Below are 15923 nucleotides of genomic sequence, written 5' to 3'. Positions count from 1 at the left end.
TTTCAAACAGACACTGTCAAACTAATGTTTTGAGTATTTGCCCTCTGATGCAATAACTATAAACACTCAAGTCATTTCAATGGGATCCAAATGTGACAGTAATGAAGAAGGCTTTCAGATACTTTTAAAAAAAGTATAAAGTGGTAAAATTCTCAAGTTTTATTCTTAGCATTAGTACAATGCTCTAAAAGCTAGATCAAATAACGATGATATTAGTTTATGTTAACTTAAATTTTTTCCTCTGTTAGTGCAATGCCAGTTCTCTGTAGTTATAATGAGATGCATGTAACTAAATCGATGATGATTCTTCTCTTCTATCACCAAGTTTCAGGATGAAAAAAAAGTTTAGGATTAATAAAAATATTATCATGAATTTAAAATGTGATAAATGCAAGTAACTCATTTTAGTATAGTCAAAACTATGTTTCTATATCATAATGATTTCATGTGTAGACTACTCAAAAATTATTGGAGGTATTACAATTACATAACAAATTCTCACTTCTAAAGATTCATTTTGTATCTCACAGACATTTGATTGTTAAAAATGAACAAGTACTTTCAAAAATATTTCTTAAATGTTTATATCTTTTACATTAACAAATGTCGTATTAAGTAGTCAAATTAGCTCATGTTAGTTCACATTGTGCAAAAAAAGTGTCTATGGATTTAGAAAATTATAATTCATTAGGAAAAAATACTAAAGAAGCTTTTTTAAAGAAAAAAAAATACCCTACCACATACATCTAGCTACCAATATTCCTTACCTGGCAAAATTTATTGGTCCCAAATAAGCCTCTTCTTTTCTAAAAAAGTAAAAGTTAGAAGCAGTCATCTGGAATTTTGAGTCTAGGAAGCACAATTACATGAAAAATTTAAAAATCCATTTTCCTTGCTTTCCTTTGAGTAAAAAGCCTGAAACACTAACTAAAATGCAGCAAAAGTTAACACTTGCCACTTTTTCTAATGAAAGTCATGCAGAAATGAAAAGCAAGACCTATTAGTGCAATTAACTGCTAGATAATAAAAATGAAAGATGAGGTTGCGGCTGTTACCAGGAATTGAGGAGGTAATTGGAGGCCATGTACGGACAAATTAACAATTACATTGTAGTACTTATAAAATAAATTAATGAAGCTGGCATTATCACACCATCTATTATATTTTCAATATCAAAATAAGAACAAGCTTTTTTTTTTGGTGTATTCAAGATTACAAGGACTACAAATCTGTGTGAGTTTTTTTAAAAGAGCATTACTTTCTCTGGGTAAACCAAAAAGTAATTTACATCTCCACAGTGTAAAAAGTCATATGCAAATATGCAGCTGCAAGTGAAACCTAGACACAGGGAAAATAAACACACTGCAGCACTTCACTAAAGGTAGGATGAATCTAAGATGGGGGCTGTGTGCTCGAGCAACTTAACATAATACTAGATTATATTTAGACTCTAGAAAATTTTGCTATATGGGACTTTAGACAGAGAAAATAGAATTGTAAACTTTTTAATTATCCCAATACTTTTCAAGAGGCATGACATTTGAGTTCTTTTCTTATAAGAGTCTTACAAGGATTTAACTAGCCATCAGGTAACTCTTAAAAGGATTTAACTAGCCATCAGGTAACACTGGGATGGGAACTGGGCATCACCCCCATTACAAAACAAAAAGACCACTCGAGAATGGTACAGGACTTTCTTTTGTCTATACTATTTATTTTATTCTCAGAGACTCATTGTGTTGCTCAGTCTGGAGGGCAGTGGCGTGACTGAAGCCTTAAACTCATAGGATCAAATGATCCTCTCATTTCAGCCTCCCGAGTAGCTAGAACTACAGGCATGTGCCACCGTGCCCAGTAAATTCTTTTTTGTTGTTTTATTTAGTGTAGAGACAGGGTCTCACTATGTTGCCCAGGCTGGTCTTGAACTTCTGGCCTCATGTGATCCTCCTGCCTTAGCCTTTCAAAGCACTGGATTACAGACGTGAGCCACCTTGCCCAGCCCATACTATTTGTAAAGATGGGAAAATCTTACCTTAAACTGAATGATCTATTTTAAGCAATGTTCTAAAAAGCATTTGGTAAAAGCATTTATTACTTATCCAGTATAGTAGGCCCTGGTAGCTCTTCTATTAAACAGAAATAGAAACCAGGTTCTTCACTTTTAAAATGTAAAGTCGGCCGGGCGCGTGGCTCACGCCTGTAATCCCAGCACTTTGGGAGGCTGAGGTGGGCGGATCACGAGGTCAGGAGATCGAGACCATCCTGGCTAACTAGGTGAAACCCGGTCTCTACTAAAAATAAAACAAATTAGCTGGGCGTGGTGGCGGCTGCCTATAGTCCCAGCTACTCGGGAGGCTGAGCCAGGAAAATGGCGTAAACCCGGGAGGCGGAGCTTGCAGTGAGCCAAGATCGTGCCACTGTACTCCAGTCTAGGCGACAGAGCGAGACGCCATCTAAAACAAACAAACAAACAAACAAACAAACAAATTAAAGTCAGCCATCAAGCAAATATTTCTAGAGATCCAATATGTTTTAGATGCTGTCTCAGACTGGAGAGGAAAATGAGTAAAACACAAAAAAAGGTCATAATTTAAAAAGTGAAAAAGGTAGTACAGACTTTACTTAATTGGAGGCTGGGAAAAGAAGTTGCCATTAAGCAAAACAATGAGGCATGAGAGGCACAAAAAGGTCTGTCTCCTCTTCCCCCACCCATACTTTCTTTTTTTCCCCCCCTCTGACAGTGACATTCATGTGTTATTCTCCCAGGGGTATTTTCTTTTTCTTTTTTCTAGCTGTGTAATAGTAATAAACATCATTATAAGAACAGCTTTGATTTACTGAGATTTGCTGGGAACTACACTAAGGAATTACCTCCTGTAGTCTCCATCATCACATGAGGCAGACATGATTATTATCCTCCTTTAACAAATGAGGAATCAAAGGTTTTGAGAGGTTCCGTAATGAATCAACCTCAAGTTCATAGGTCAGCATTCAAACACAGGTAGGAGTCTCCCTCCACATTGTTCCCTGCTAAAGAAACACTGCAGGAATCATGAGTGTATTGCATCGCACTGCTAACGGGTATGAGTTTGGAGAAGAATGGATGAGCATTCCTGGAACTTCTGCAGCCTGGAAGGTAGCTATCTACACAAACCTAAGGTGCTAAAGGAAAAGTTTTCTGGAGAAGCGAGTCTAGGTTTTCTCTTTCTGACTCATTTCTGATATTCTTAGGATAAGCCCATTTCTTCCTGTGCAACTTCAGGAAAGCCATAAATAAAAATTTGGGCTGTCCTGTCCTCTTTCCTCATTATAACTGTTGGGTCTGCACACAGAAAAAAAAAAAAAAAAAAAAAGACCTGGGAATATTTAGAGATTACATGTTTGCAAGTGGCAGTCATCATTTGTACCTGTCCTCGATTTGCTGCTAAGCAGACCGCGGCTACTAAACCCTTGTGACTCTGGGGCTTTTGGAAGTTTGGCTAAGTATCAACTTTTAAACTGTGATATTATGGAATTACAGTAGTACAAAAAGAATAACTATTTTTTATCCCTTCCTTTTTCAATATCAGCCTTATGGGAAAGGATGTGACCATAGGGTCTCAATAGAACTTCAGATACTCATGAAGCAACATGTTTAAGTGATAGCTGTGTCACCGAAGAGCAATGCTTCTCTAAAGTTACTTTAAAATGGGTTTTGTCTTTCACAGTTAAAGACTCTGACCATATGCCTTTATGTTGATGTTGTAATTTTCAAAAATCCTTGAAAACATGAATAGAAAGAAAACAGATACAGCAATAACAAAGACAATTTTTTTTCTCTTAAAGATCAAGAAATACAAAGGATTGCATATTGTTGGCAACACTAGTTTAACCATAGATTTTTTTTTTTTTTTTTTTAAATATACAGTGCCTCTCTCTGTCACCAGGCTGGAATACAGTGGCTCAGTCTGGGTCACTACAACCTCTGCCTTTGGGGCTCAAGTGATTCTCCCAACTCAGCCTTCTGGGTAGCTGGGATTCCAGGTTACGTGCCACCACGCCCTGATAATTTTTTGTAGAGACAGGGTTTCGCCATGCTTCCCAGGCTGAAACCATAGAACTCTGTACTATTTTGGATTTCAATTCAGAAGTTTCATTAAAAATAAACCACATGGCCAGGTGCGGTGGCTCATGCCTGTAATCCCAGCACTTTGGGAGGTTGAGGCAGGTGGGTCACCTCAGGTTGGGAGCTTGAGACCAGCCTGACCAACACGGAGACACCCTGTCTCTACTAAAAAAAAAATAAAATTAGCCAGGCATGGTGGTGCATGCCTGTAATCCCAGCTACTCAGGAGGCCGAGGCAGGAGAATCGCTTGAACCAGGGAGGCGGAGGTTGTGGTGAGCCAAGATCACCCCATGGCACTCCAACCTGGGCAACAAGAGCAAAATCCTGTCTCAAAAAAAAAAAAAGAAAAGAAAAGAAAAAGAAAAAGAAAAAAAAAATACACCACATGGAACATTACACAGAGAGTGTATTCTACCATGGGATCTGCATGTCTGCATCTGGAGTGTGTAAAAGTTGAGGCTTGCCTTGCTGACACTGCTTCTCCTACCCAGAGCACCCTGACAAGGGTCCACCTGAATGCTATCAGTTCTGCTGAAAGAAAGATGAATCATATGTCACTCTCTCCACAAACTGTTTATTAAACCAAGGGTCAAATGTTTGGGGAGATGGTTTCCTCAGGAATCCCCAGCTGTTTGCTGAAACCACATATTGGTTGTAGCTTGCAAGCAACAACATTAACCGGGCCCCTCTTTCACTGGGATACAATTACCCAAGCAGAAAGTTAACCAGTCATTCAGAACTGTTATAAAGGCAATAACAACACAACAAATACTTCAGAAACTAATAGACAGGTTACATTACATCTAAGTCCTGGATCCAGTAAAGCTTTATTACTATTGCTACTACTACTATTTTATCAAAATGTTGCAGGCTTTTAAGTATTTTGAGGCTGGTTGACTATTGGCAACATCTAATAGCTGCCGAAATCAAGTGGGACCCCAGGATTTCAGTTTTTCCCACTTTTCTAGAGCCTCCTTAATGGCAGTATATATTCCTGATAGAAAACACAAGGGAGTCAGCCCAGAGATGACACAGCCTATCAGAGTAGAGTACAAAATAGTATTTCATTTTTTCCCTCTGTTTTCTAAAATATGAATTTAGAAAGCTTGGTATGTTTCACTCCAATTCCATATTGTTAGGCTTCCTTTGAAAAGCTCTGGGATTTACCAAACAATAGTGTATATTCCATTGACAGAAAGGTTGACTAAAGTCAGGAAAAAAAAAAAAATCCTGTGATGTATCTTGAAGATCTGTTTTGAAAAGAAGACTAAACTCTGTATTTGCTGGTCATTTTTTTTGCAGAAATTTCATCTTCATTTTATTTTGGGGTTTCTGTCATAAAATAATGTCCTTTTTCTAGATGACTGGTTATAAGAGGTCCAATTCTTTCAGAGGTAAGGGTTTCATATCAACTTTAAATATTCAGTTCTCTCCTTAGGACTTTTTGCTCCTTTTCCACATATTACACATTTATAAATGCATGATTTCTAATTTGTTTGTATATTTACTATATTTTTCTTGAAATTTTATTCATATAATAAAAGTTTATTAAGTACCTATCATACATTGTTTTAGGAGCTGGACATATAGTGGAGAATAGGCTTTCAAAAATCCAACATTCTAGTTGGGAAGACCCAGACCCAAATCTCTAAAGTAATAAATAAGATCTTTTCAGAGCGTTGTAAGTAGCATGAAAAAAAATAAAATAGAAGAATGGGAAAGAAACAATATTTTACCATGAAGAATTTTTAAAAACACATTTTTGTTGCCTTGATACCCACTGTAATTCAGATACTTTTACATGTAAAGTCATACCAAATACGCAAAAAACAAAACAAAACAAAACCACAACAACCAAAAACTCTTCCATGATTTAGAGAAGTTGATACAGAATCCAGACTCATACAATTGGTAAAACCTGTAGACTAAGAGACATGCTCCTCCCAATACAGTCTGTCAGTCTGTGAGATATCTGCAGAGGATTTCTTTTTCAACTACCAAGTAGCAAGACAACAACTGATCTCAGAGCTACCACCATCATAATAATCCCAAGAAGAAAGGTAAACTAAAGTAATCTGCATTTTGAAAGTTATCTAAGGATGAGTGCTAAGTACTAGACACCTTTCATCTGGAGACCTTTCTTTTTCTTTTTTTTTTTTTTTGAGACGGAGTCTCGCTCTGTCGCCCAGGCTGGAGTGCAGTGGCCGGATCTCAGCTCACTGCAAGCTCCGCCTCCTGGGTTCACGCCATTCTCCCGCCTCAGCCTCCGAGGAGCTGGGACTACAGGCGCCCGCCACCTCGCCCGGCTAGTTTTTTTTTTGTATTTTTAGTAGAGACGGGGTTTCACCGTGTTAGCCAGGATGGTCTCGATCTCCTGACCTCGTGATCCGCCCGCCTCGGCCTCCCAAAGTGCTGGGATTACAGGCTTGAGCCACCGCGCCTGGCCTCATCTGGAGACCTTTCTAACAGATTTCTGTACAGTGTGGTTGGCCTGGAACTTGGTGAAAGAATAGCAAAATGGCCATGAGTTACTTCTTTTGTCTTTAAAATATATACGTATGTTGTCTAAGCGCTAAGGGTTGTTTTTGAGGATATTACAACAAAATAATATTTTTCATCTTTTACGTTTTTAGAACCATAAGGAGTTACCAAATGGTAAAAGTAAAAAAGCTAAAAGCAAATGAATGGGTGATTTCACCATCTCCCTCTCTTTAGTGGAAACCTAGTAATGCTTTCGACAGATAATTTTTAAACTGTTCTGAGGAGAAAAAAGATTCTTAAGTTCTTTTTCAGACAGAAGTTATTTTGTTAATAAAAGATGCCATAAGGTTAGGCCTGGGTACCTAACTGAAGCTGAATGTCTAACTCTCACAGTAGATCCTTGTATGTAACAAATATGGTCAGTCCAAATGTAAAATGTTCCATTTTCCTGGCTAGCTCCACATGCCTGGTGATTTTCCATGCTGCCCGGGATCAAGAATGATGCAGCAAAGCTGTAGTTATGCTGCTGGGTAATTTAAGAAGCCACATCAAAGAGCTTTTCAACAAGTTCAGTTTAACAAATAAGACTTTCAGTTTATTTCTGAAATGGCTATGGGACTTAATTAAGTGTTTACTTATACCTCACAGTCACTAACATACAATACCCAGCAATGTTTTTGGTGTTGATGTTCCTACTTGAGTTTTAAATGAGTAAACTAAATAACTGAAATTCTATCACATAGGTATTCATATTTGGGTTTTAAATGCACACTGAAAGATCTGGTTGGTTAATGTGATTTATTAAAGAAGCCCAGACCACCCTCAACCCCAACTGCAACTGCTGGTTTCAGTGTAGGGAAAAAGCATTAAGGTAATGAGCTGAATTATGTCTTCTAAGAAAACTCTGTGCTTTTTTGTTTGTTTCCATTCTTGAATAAGCAAATGCTTAGATATGACTAGAAGTCATTAGGGGAGACAGGTATTTTTCCATCAGGATGCTAAGAAAGTTCTTGATAGGGTTTTTCATTTTATTTTCAAGATTTGATATTCCTAATTTTTGGTCAAAGTATACATAAGATTTTAAGGATCTGTAACATCTTTCAAAGATCATGCATAACAAAAAGTCCATATGATATTAGTATATGCACTTTTGAAAAAATATGAGAAAAATTATAGGTGTTTTAAGCAAAATGAAAAACTACCTGGAAATCTTTTAGGGAATTAATAAGAATTTACCTCTGTTATGAATTTTAGTAGCCTAAAAGAAGAAATAAAATGATGATAAGTACTATCAATATGCTTTGTATTTGGAGAAGTTACTGTCCTCAAAGTACTTATACTTTATACTTCTCAGTTATATTCATTTTTTTTTTTTTTTTTTGAGACGGAGTCTTGCTCTGTCACCCAGGCTGGAGTGCAGTGGCCGGATCTCAGCTCACTGCAAGCTCCGCCTCCCGGGTTCACGCCATTCTCCCGCCTCAGCCTCCGGAGTAGCTGGGACTACAGGCGCCCGCCACCTCGCCCGGCTAGTTTTTTGTATTTTTAGTAGAGACAGGGTTTCACCGTGTTAGCCAGGATGGTCTTGATCTCCTGACCTCGTGATCCACCCGTCTCGGCCTCCCAAAGTGCTGGGATTACAGGCTTGAGCCACCGTGCCCGGCCGTTATATTCATATTTTAACAGCAACAATGAATAGCTCAAGACTTACATAGTTGACAATAAGCTCTATCACCCAAAGATAAATACCAACAAAACTGGTTATAGTATACTATTCTGAGTGATAGGAACAGCAACTAGATTCACCAAGATAATCTAAATAAAATAGGTTGGCTGTTTGCTTATTTAGTATTGTATCTCCTTGGGGTGAAATAAAATGAGAAATATTTCAGGAATACAGACTAAAAGAATAATTTTTCAGTAGATATGTAAAATATGAAATAGAGATTCATTTGAGGGTAGGTCATGAGAAATGGTTATTCCATAGCACATGTGAAGAGAGATCCATCCCAAAGTTTGGAAGGACAGGTCAAATATCTGAGCTAAAAGACAGTAATCAGTTTTTGACCTTTTGTCTTCTTTTTGAATAGTGACTTGAAAACAATCCCCAAAATTGTCCTCAGATTAAATTTCCATAACATAAAATTCAATGCCAAAAATAAATCTGAGAAATATCTTTTTATAAAATAGGATTCTTTATTTTTTAGGAGAGGAAAAAAAAGTATACAAGTAACTGAAGAATACTTGCTGATACTTATAGACGTAGTTTTAAAAAACACTGGTGCTAAATCTCCAAATCCAAATAAGGTTACAATTGCTTGTTTTCTGGTAAACGAGCTTAAAAATATGTTACAAGGGCTTTCTAAGAGACTAGAGGAGTAATACACTTTCTTGATTTAAAAATCAATACATCTCCTGAACAGCTACATGCATTAACTGACATCCTTTCAAAACCATTCTGTCAAAGCTAAGTTTGAAAGGCTCTTCAGTAACTAATCAGATATATCCTGATGTTGAGGTCCATGACACAAATTAAAAAGGCGTAACATGAAAAGAAAACTCCACCAGGCAGGAAGAAGTGCAAAAGAGAAACCTGGACCTTTGAATATATTTCTTCATTTTGCAAAGCTAAGTGGAAATGAAGCATTTTTCTCCCAAATATGGGCCAACACATTTCTTACCCTTTCACTAAGAAACATGACAACTCAGGACTAGTAAAGCTCTAGACAAAGTAACAAATGTGTGATGTTCTAATCCTAAGTATTTTGGGCTCTTAATTCCCCATGCCACATACCCATTACACAGTGGTAAAATATCAGAGATCATGTATATTTTCAAACTTTAAAAAAAAAATTTGTTTTCATTTGAGCCCCAGAACCTCCCCACCCACCCAAACAAAATCCTAACTGGAAACTCAATAGAATAAAACTCAGTTTTTAGAAACTGAGTTCTGGTGAAAGCAGGTAGATCGGGCCCCAGATCTACCAGCCTGATTTCAGTCTTTCTAGCTTGAAAATGAAGAAAGATTTGGAGAATTTTAGTGACTTGTTTGAGCCCCCTCTGGTAACACCTGAACCCACATCTCTTTCTATGGTTGCCAGATTTAGCAAGTAATAATATAAGATGTCCAGTTAAAGTGGAATTTTAGGGGTAAACAACAAATAATTTTTAAACTATTTGTTGCCAAACATTGCATGGCACATACTGACATTAAAAATGATTTGTTTACTGTTTATCTAAAACTCCTCTTTAGTCTGGGTGCAGTGGGTCATGCCTGTAATCCCAGGACTTTGGGAGACCGAAGTGGGTGGATCACCTGAGGTCAGGAGTTCGAGATCAGCATGGCCAACATGTCGAAATCCCATCTCTACCAAAAATACAAATATCAGCTGGGAGTGATGGTGGGCGCCTGTAATCCCAGCTACTGGGGAGGCAGACGGGAGAATCGCTTGAACCTGGGAGGTCCAAATGCAGTGAGCCGAGATCACGCCACTGCCCTCCAGCCTGGGTGACAGAGTGAGATTCCATCTCAAAAATAAATAAATAAATAATAAATAAATATAAATAAATATCCTCTTTAACTAGATATCCTATAGTTATCTGTTTCCCCTTCCCTGATTCCCACCCAAGGATGTCACAGCTATATCAGTGTTGATTCTACTGCTTCTCCTCCTCACAGGCTCACCTTGTCACACTTAACATTTTAGGGCTTTAACTAGGAAAGTGGTCCCTGAGTGGTTCTGTGGAAAGTTGATAGCAAAAATATTTTATGTCATCTGTTCATCTTGCTGTTGCCCTTTTGTATAAATAGGTATGTGTACACATAATAGCTCTTCTTAGTGGAAAACATTTTTCGTTTAAATTTGTCTCTGTATTTATAGTGTACAAAATATCCAATAGTTGTAAAGTAAAATAAAGAGCTTTAATAGAGTGCTTCACTCTGCTTTCTGCAGTGATAATTGCTTTATCGAATAAGGCTCTGTTAATGGTACAGCTTGACATTCAACATTTGTCCATTTGATTTATAATTATTCTCACGTGATTTCAAGGAGGCTATGGTTCAAACCAAAAGTAGTTTAAATTGTACTGTCTTTTCTTCTGAATTTGTAAGGAAATTACAAATATATGTTACTTCCAGGCAAAACTATTTTCATTTACCAAATTTATTTCAAATATACGCAAAGCCCTCTCTGCCTCTATATGTTCTGAATAGAGTAACACATATGTAAGAGAAAAATAAATACAGCAAATGAAATCACCAAGTTTAAAACACATCCAGTTTGCTTATATGTTGGCCATGGATACGGCACCAAGAATTCCTCACCAAACAATGAAGAGAAACCCACATGAACCACATAGCAAGTTGTCATGAAACAGGTCAAGTCTCTCAGTAACGTTCACAAAAAGGCTGTTAAGAGGCAAAAATCATTTGTATTTACAATCTATCCACTCCTTATAAAGATTTTCAAAAATACTTCTGAATTATTCTGCTTTTTTTCCTGAAATTCAGTCTGTCAGGATGCTTGGCCCTTCAAAGTCTTCACGAAACTCATCTGAAATTTTTATTCACCTTTCTGCCTCCCCACAACCTGTAACACTAACTATAATCGGAGAAATACCTACACCTGACAACATGAGAAGTTGATATGCCACTTTATTAAAAATATTTTGTATAATTAGTCAAGAACCACCAAATTTCTGCCTCACAATAGAACAATATCACAATATCAGTTGTTGGCAGTTATCAAACCACTACAGTTCCACCGGCCCTCCCAAAGCTGAGGTTAAAAGCTGGCCTCTGGAAATCAATCATGCTCTCGGCAGAGGATATTTCAGTGATATGAGAGCTGAAATGGAGACTATAATCTTTTGTGATTACCCTAGAGGCTGAAGCAAACGTAAAAGGGAGTCTATGAATTGCTGATAATTTCCTGTGATGACCGACTCCAGGAAATTCTGACATTACCCTTGCACTGTAACAAAATGAAGGTTCCCCAGATGCATAGCTTCAAAGAACTCTACATCTGGGTGTCACAATGCTTTTCTAGAAGCTACTCATCCATTAAAGGGGCCAGGCCTGTGAGGCAGTAGCACTCTCTGAAGACAATGGAAAGTCTGATTGCACAAGAAGTAATGAGCTCTATGCTGCAGGCTGTCTTTCTACATAGTTCTTTTCTGAGGGAACTGATGTAAGATGTATCGGTTTTACTCCCCCCACCACCTCAGAAGTCTAAAGACTGGTAGATTGCTGTTCTAACAGCTGTAGAGCTATGAATATCTTAGTCTGTGTAATTTAAATTTTTTTATTTAGGCTGATATTTGCATTCTGAGAAAAAATATTTTTATGCACATGCACATACCCTTAAGGTCTACATAATACTTTGAGATAGAATCTAAGACTACTAATCTTTCTTGAGTAGGCAGCGAACTTACAGTTAGATGCCATGCTCTGAGCACAGGTGAAGGGGGTCTTTTTCATGTGAATGGCAATTTAAATTCCGGAAAACAGGTGTGTGGGAGGGGGAGGGGTGGGTAGGGTAAAGGGAGATGTATAACAGTCAAAGTTCAAGGGATTTTTGGAATAAATTTCCATTATCAATACATGAAGGATAATTTGATATACTGATTATTATGACTTAATTTAAAATGTATTTTAAATGGCCATTTTAACCTAATTGCAATTTGATTAATGAATAATGTGGGAATAAAGGTTCTATATTTGGAAGTCAATCGTATTTTAAAAATACAGCAAAAAACATGATGTCTTACTACTCTATGACAATGTATCATAGGTACACAGCTCTCAGGTTCAAAATGGCATGTAGTTTTTGAAACCTAAATATCACTTAAGGTAAACAGGGAAAAAAAGAATCCATTCAAACTAGTTGTGCTTATTCCCAACCTCCACTTAATATACTCTCTTCCTATCACTGCTCCAAATTCAGCTGCAGCACCTCAGTACTGTTTCCAGGCAGTCAAGTGACTGATCTTTAAGTATGCTCTAGCATTATCTCATTCAGCTAACGTAAAATGAGCGCCTGCTAAGTCCCAGGAATAACTATCGTAAACTGGAGTGTTAAGTTCTTAAACTCAAGGTCTTAGCCATATGTATGTCTTTAGCATCTACCTTAATCAGGATTGCCCAAGTGATCAATACAGCCAGCCCAAGTGATAAACTCAAAACTCGGTTTATTTGAGGTAATTAGGAAAAAGAGATCAAAGGGATAGAAATATTAATTAAAATATCAATATTGTAAGAATAGAGCTTTGCTATTTTAAGTATCCTTTCATAAACATAATCTCATTTGATATTTATAGGTATTTTATTAGAAATAGTATGGGGATATGTTATATACTTATAATTTTTTTCACAGCCTCTCATTCAATTCCAAAAATTTTCTAAATATTCAGTCATATACCCTCAATTCCCCATAAATATAATAAACTCAAATCTTCATAATATAAAAATAGGAAGGTATTACATCATGAAAATGAGGAAAAGTGGCACGAAGTGACGGTCTTGAGATTAAAGACTATGAGTCTAGACATGGGTCTTCTAACTCCTAGTCCAGTGCTTTTTTCCCTATACAATGAAGTGAATCACCCTACCTTGTTCTCCCCTTTATTCTGTTTTCTGCTTCCCTGGACAGCATGAACAGAGGCAAGGCCAGGTAGGACGGTTAGTGGTTTACTTTAGAACAAAATAAGTAGAGTTACTTTTCTGAGGTCCCAAAGAACTCTCGAAATGGCTTTTTGGAGAAGGTAGGATATAGTTGATGAATGACTGACTAAATAAATAAATGCTACTACTTCCTTCAAAAGGTAAGTGCTTCAAAAATGTACCATGTGATAGCAGTCATTCATAATCATTTTAGCATCTAACAGCTTCAGCTCATTTTGGGAAATGCAGATGTTTATGGATTTGATCACACTATAATGGCAATGGACCATCTTATATATAGAAGTTTGGGTCTACCTGGGAAAAACACAGAAATTAAGTAGGCCCAAACATGTGTTTTGAGAATTTCATTCTGTGTACCTCTAATTATTTGTAAATCATAAGCCTGTGAAAAAATCAGGTATATTTTCTATAATACCACTCAGATCTTTAGTTGGCTCAAGAAACTGTATTCACAATAAGAGAAAACAAGTACAGGCTGACAAGATGAATCTATCTCCTGAATCAAATACACTGCAAAGGAGAATTTTCAACTTGACTTTAGAAGCCACGAGATTTATTGGCTTCTTAAAAAAATATTACACACATGAATAACCTGAGAGAAGTACACACATTTAAGTTCAAGATATAGTATGGTGGAGCTTTTGCTTTTCTGATATTTAGATTTTCTGTTTTTCCTTTTCAGAGGTAGGGCTCTCTACTAGAATAAATGAGAAGACTGGATTCTATTCTTTAATCTTCTGATTTGCAAAAAGGGCAGAACAATGACACATGTAACCTATTTCATATGTGGGTACATTAAAAGAATTAATGTAAAATGCCTTTGAAATATGCTAAATCCCTCTGATACTAGAATTTCATGAAAATGGTATCATTTATATGATTTATATCTTTCAAAAATTTCAAGTATCACAACATAAAAAGGAAGGTAAGAAAACCTAAATTGAAAGCAAAGCTGTAAAAAATGTTTTTTCAAGATTCCTACTGAGCTCTACAAAGATGTTGAAACTTCACAGATTGCTAAACAGCACTCCAATTCATCTTTAGCACCCTCAAAAGCAACTATAAAAGTAAAGGAACCAGAATATTCCAAAGCATGTCTCTCCAACCCCCAAGGGATGTGAGACTTAATTCTGAACACAAAAATCTAGAAGGTGGAAGTGAAAACAGATCTGCGTCATTGGATGGGTTCCTAAGCTTTTGATAAAAGGTTTTCAGTGGCCACCACCATTGATTAAAGTTTATAGAGCAACTAATTTAGAAACACATTTTCTGAGCTGGTGGGAATGTTTTGTACAATAACATTTTGCTACTTTTTTTGTATTTATTAGGCTTGCCTACTTCAGCACAGAGACATAAAGTTTTGGTCACTGAGAGAAGCTAAGAATTTTTCCCTTAAAATTTTCCTGTTTCCTCTTCTTCTTCTTCTTCTTTTTTTAATTATCTGGAGATTTGATTAATATTAGTGTAGAATAAGATAAAAATTTTTAAGAAGAGGGCCCAACATAGACACTTTTTCCAAGTTGACTCTACTCTTGAAAAACGCTGACCTGGGACAGCGCCAAGACTAAAGACTTGTCTTGCCAGAAAATCTGATGTCCCCTCCAAGTACACATAATCCTTGAAACTCTAGCACTGAAGATGAGGCCCCAGAACCATGTGACATTGGGACTAGGATAAAGAAAGGGACATGCAGGAGGACACAGCATGGTGGGTCCACAGATGCCTCTTTGCATGGGCTCCTGAAATTTTACATTCCTTTACCTCATAAAGGACCATCAAAGTCTCAATCTGATATTTTTAGGCAGCTTTTATTAAATGAATTCACTGTTTACTATGAGCACAATCCTCTATTATGTTATGGTGAATTATACAAGAGGAAGCAATTTCTATTAGACAGCGAGGAACTTCTGTCTAATTCATCACAACAACCTTTCTCCTTAGCACAATGCCAGGGACATGCAGACATGCAGTAAATGGTTGTGAATGAGTGACTTTTACTAGATGCCCTGAAAAAGCAATTTATTAGAGAGAAAAAAAATGTGACTACACATTATACAAGCATACAATAAATACATACCATATAAATAATATCTGCATATTCTAAAGGTGTTTCAAGAGTGAGTAGAGAAGAGGGAGATTTGAAGACAAAACCCTTAGTAAGATAATCTTGAGGCTTTTGAGTAAGGCAAGGGACATTAGCTAAATTTTAAAAGGACTTGTGGTTTGAAAGGGTGAGGGGCAGCTAGTGTAATCCCAGCACTTTGGGAGGCTGAGGCGGGCGGATCACCTGAGGTCAAGAGTTCGAGACCAGCCTGACCAACATGAAGAAACCTCGTGTTTACTAAAAATACAAAATTAGCCAGGCACATGCCTGTAATCCCAGCTACTCGGGAGGCTGAGGCAGGAGAATGACTTGAACCCGGGAGGCGGAGGTTGTGGTGAGTCAAGATCGCGCCACTGCACTCCAGCCTGGGCGACATAAGCAAAAACTCCGTCTCAAAAAAAAAAAGAAAGAAAGAAAGGGGGAGGGACACAATAGCGCAGATGGTCACTATGTGTTTTTTTCCCATCTGTGGTATATTTACATACTTTTTCTCTCTGTCAAATTTAACAGAAATGGGCCGGGCATGGTGGCTCACACCTGTAATCTCAGCACT

General features: G+C 37.2%; 1 protein-coding gene across 9 annotated transcripts in view; it reads right to left on the bottom strand.

Annotated features, from left to right (window-relative positions):
* The window catches only part of ZNF385B (zinc finger protein 385B), a 435288-nt gene that overhangs the window by 90603 nt on the left and 328762 nt on the right, over nucleotides 1–15923 (bottom strand). For 4 of the 9 annotated variants that reach the window (XM_033230981.1, XM_033230989.1, XM_033230983.1 and 1 more), the window contains one exon: nucleotides 768–806. The exons of the other annotated variants lie outside the window; for them this stretch is intronic. In XM_033230981.1, coding sequence (XP_033086872.1) covers nucleotides 768–806 — 39 coding nt within the window. The remainder of the gene's footprint in view (nucleotides 1–767; nucleotides 807–15923) is intronic. 9 annotated transcript variants of the gene reach the window in all.

This window comes from Trachypithecus francoisi, unplaced genomic scaffold (assembly GCF_009764315.1).
Source record: "Trachypithecus francoisi isolate TF-2019V2 unplaced genomic scaffold, Tfra_2.0 Lachesis_group13, whole genome shotgun sequence".
Lineage (NCBI taxonomy): Eukaryota > Metazoa > Chordata > Mammalia > Primates > Cercopithecidae > Trachypithecus > Trachypithecus francoisi.
This window is presented reverse-complemented; position numbering and strand designations above follow the sequence as displayed.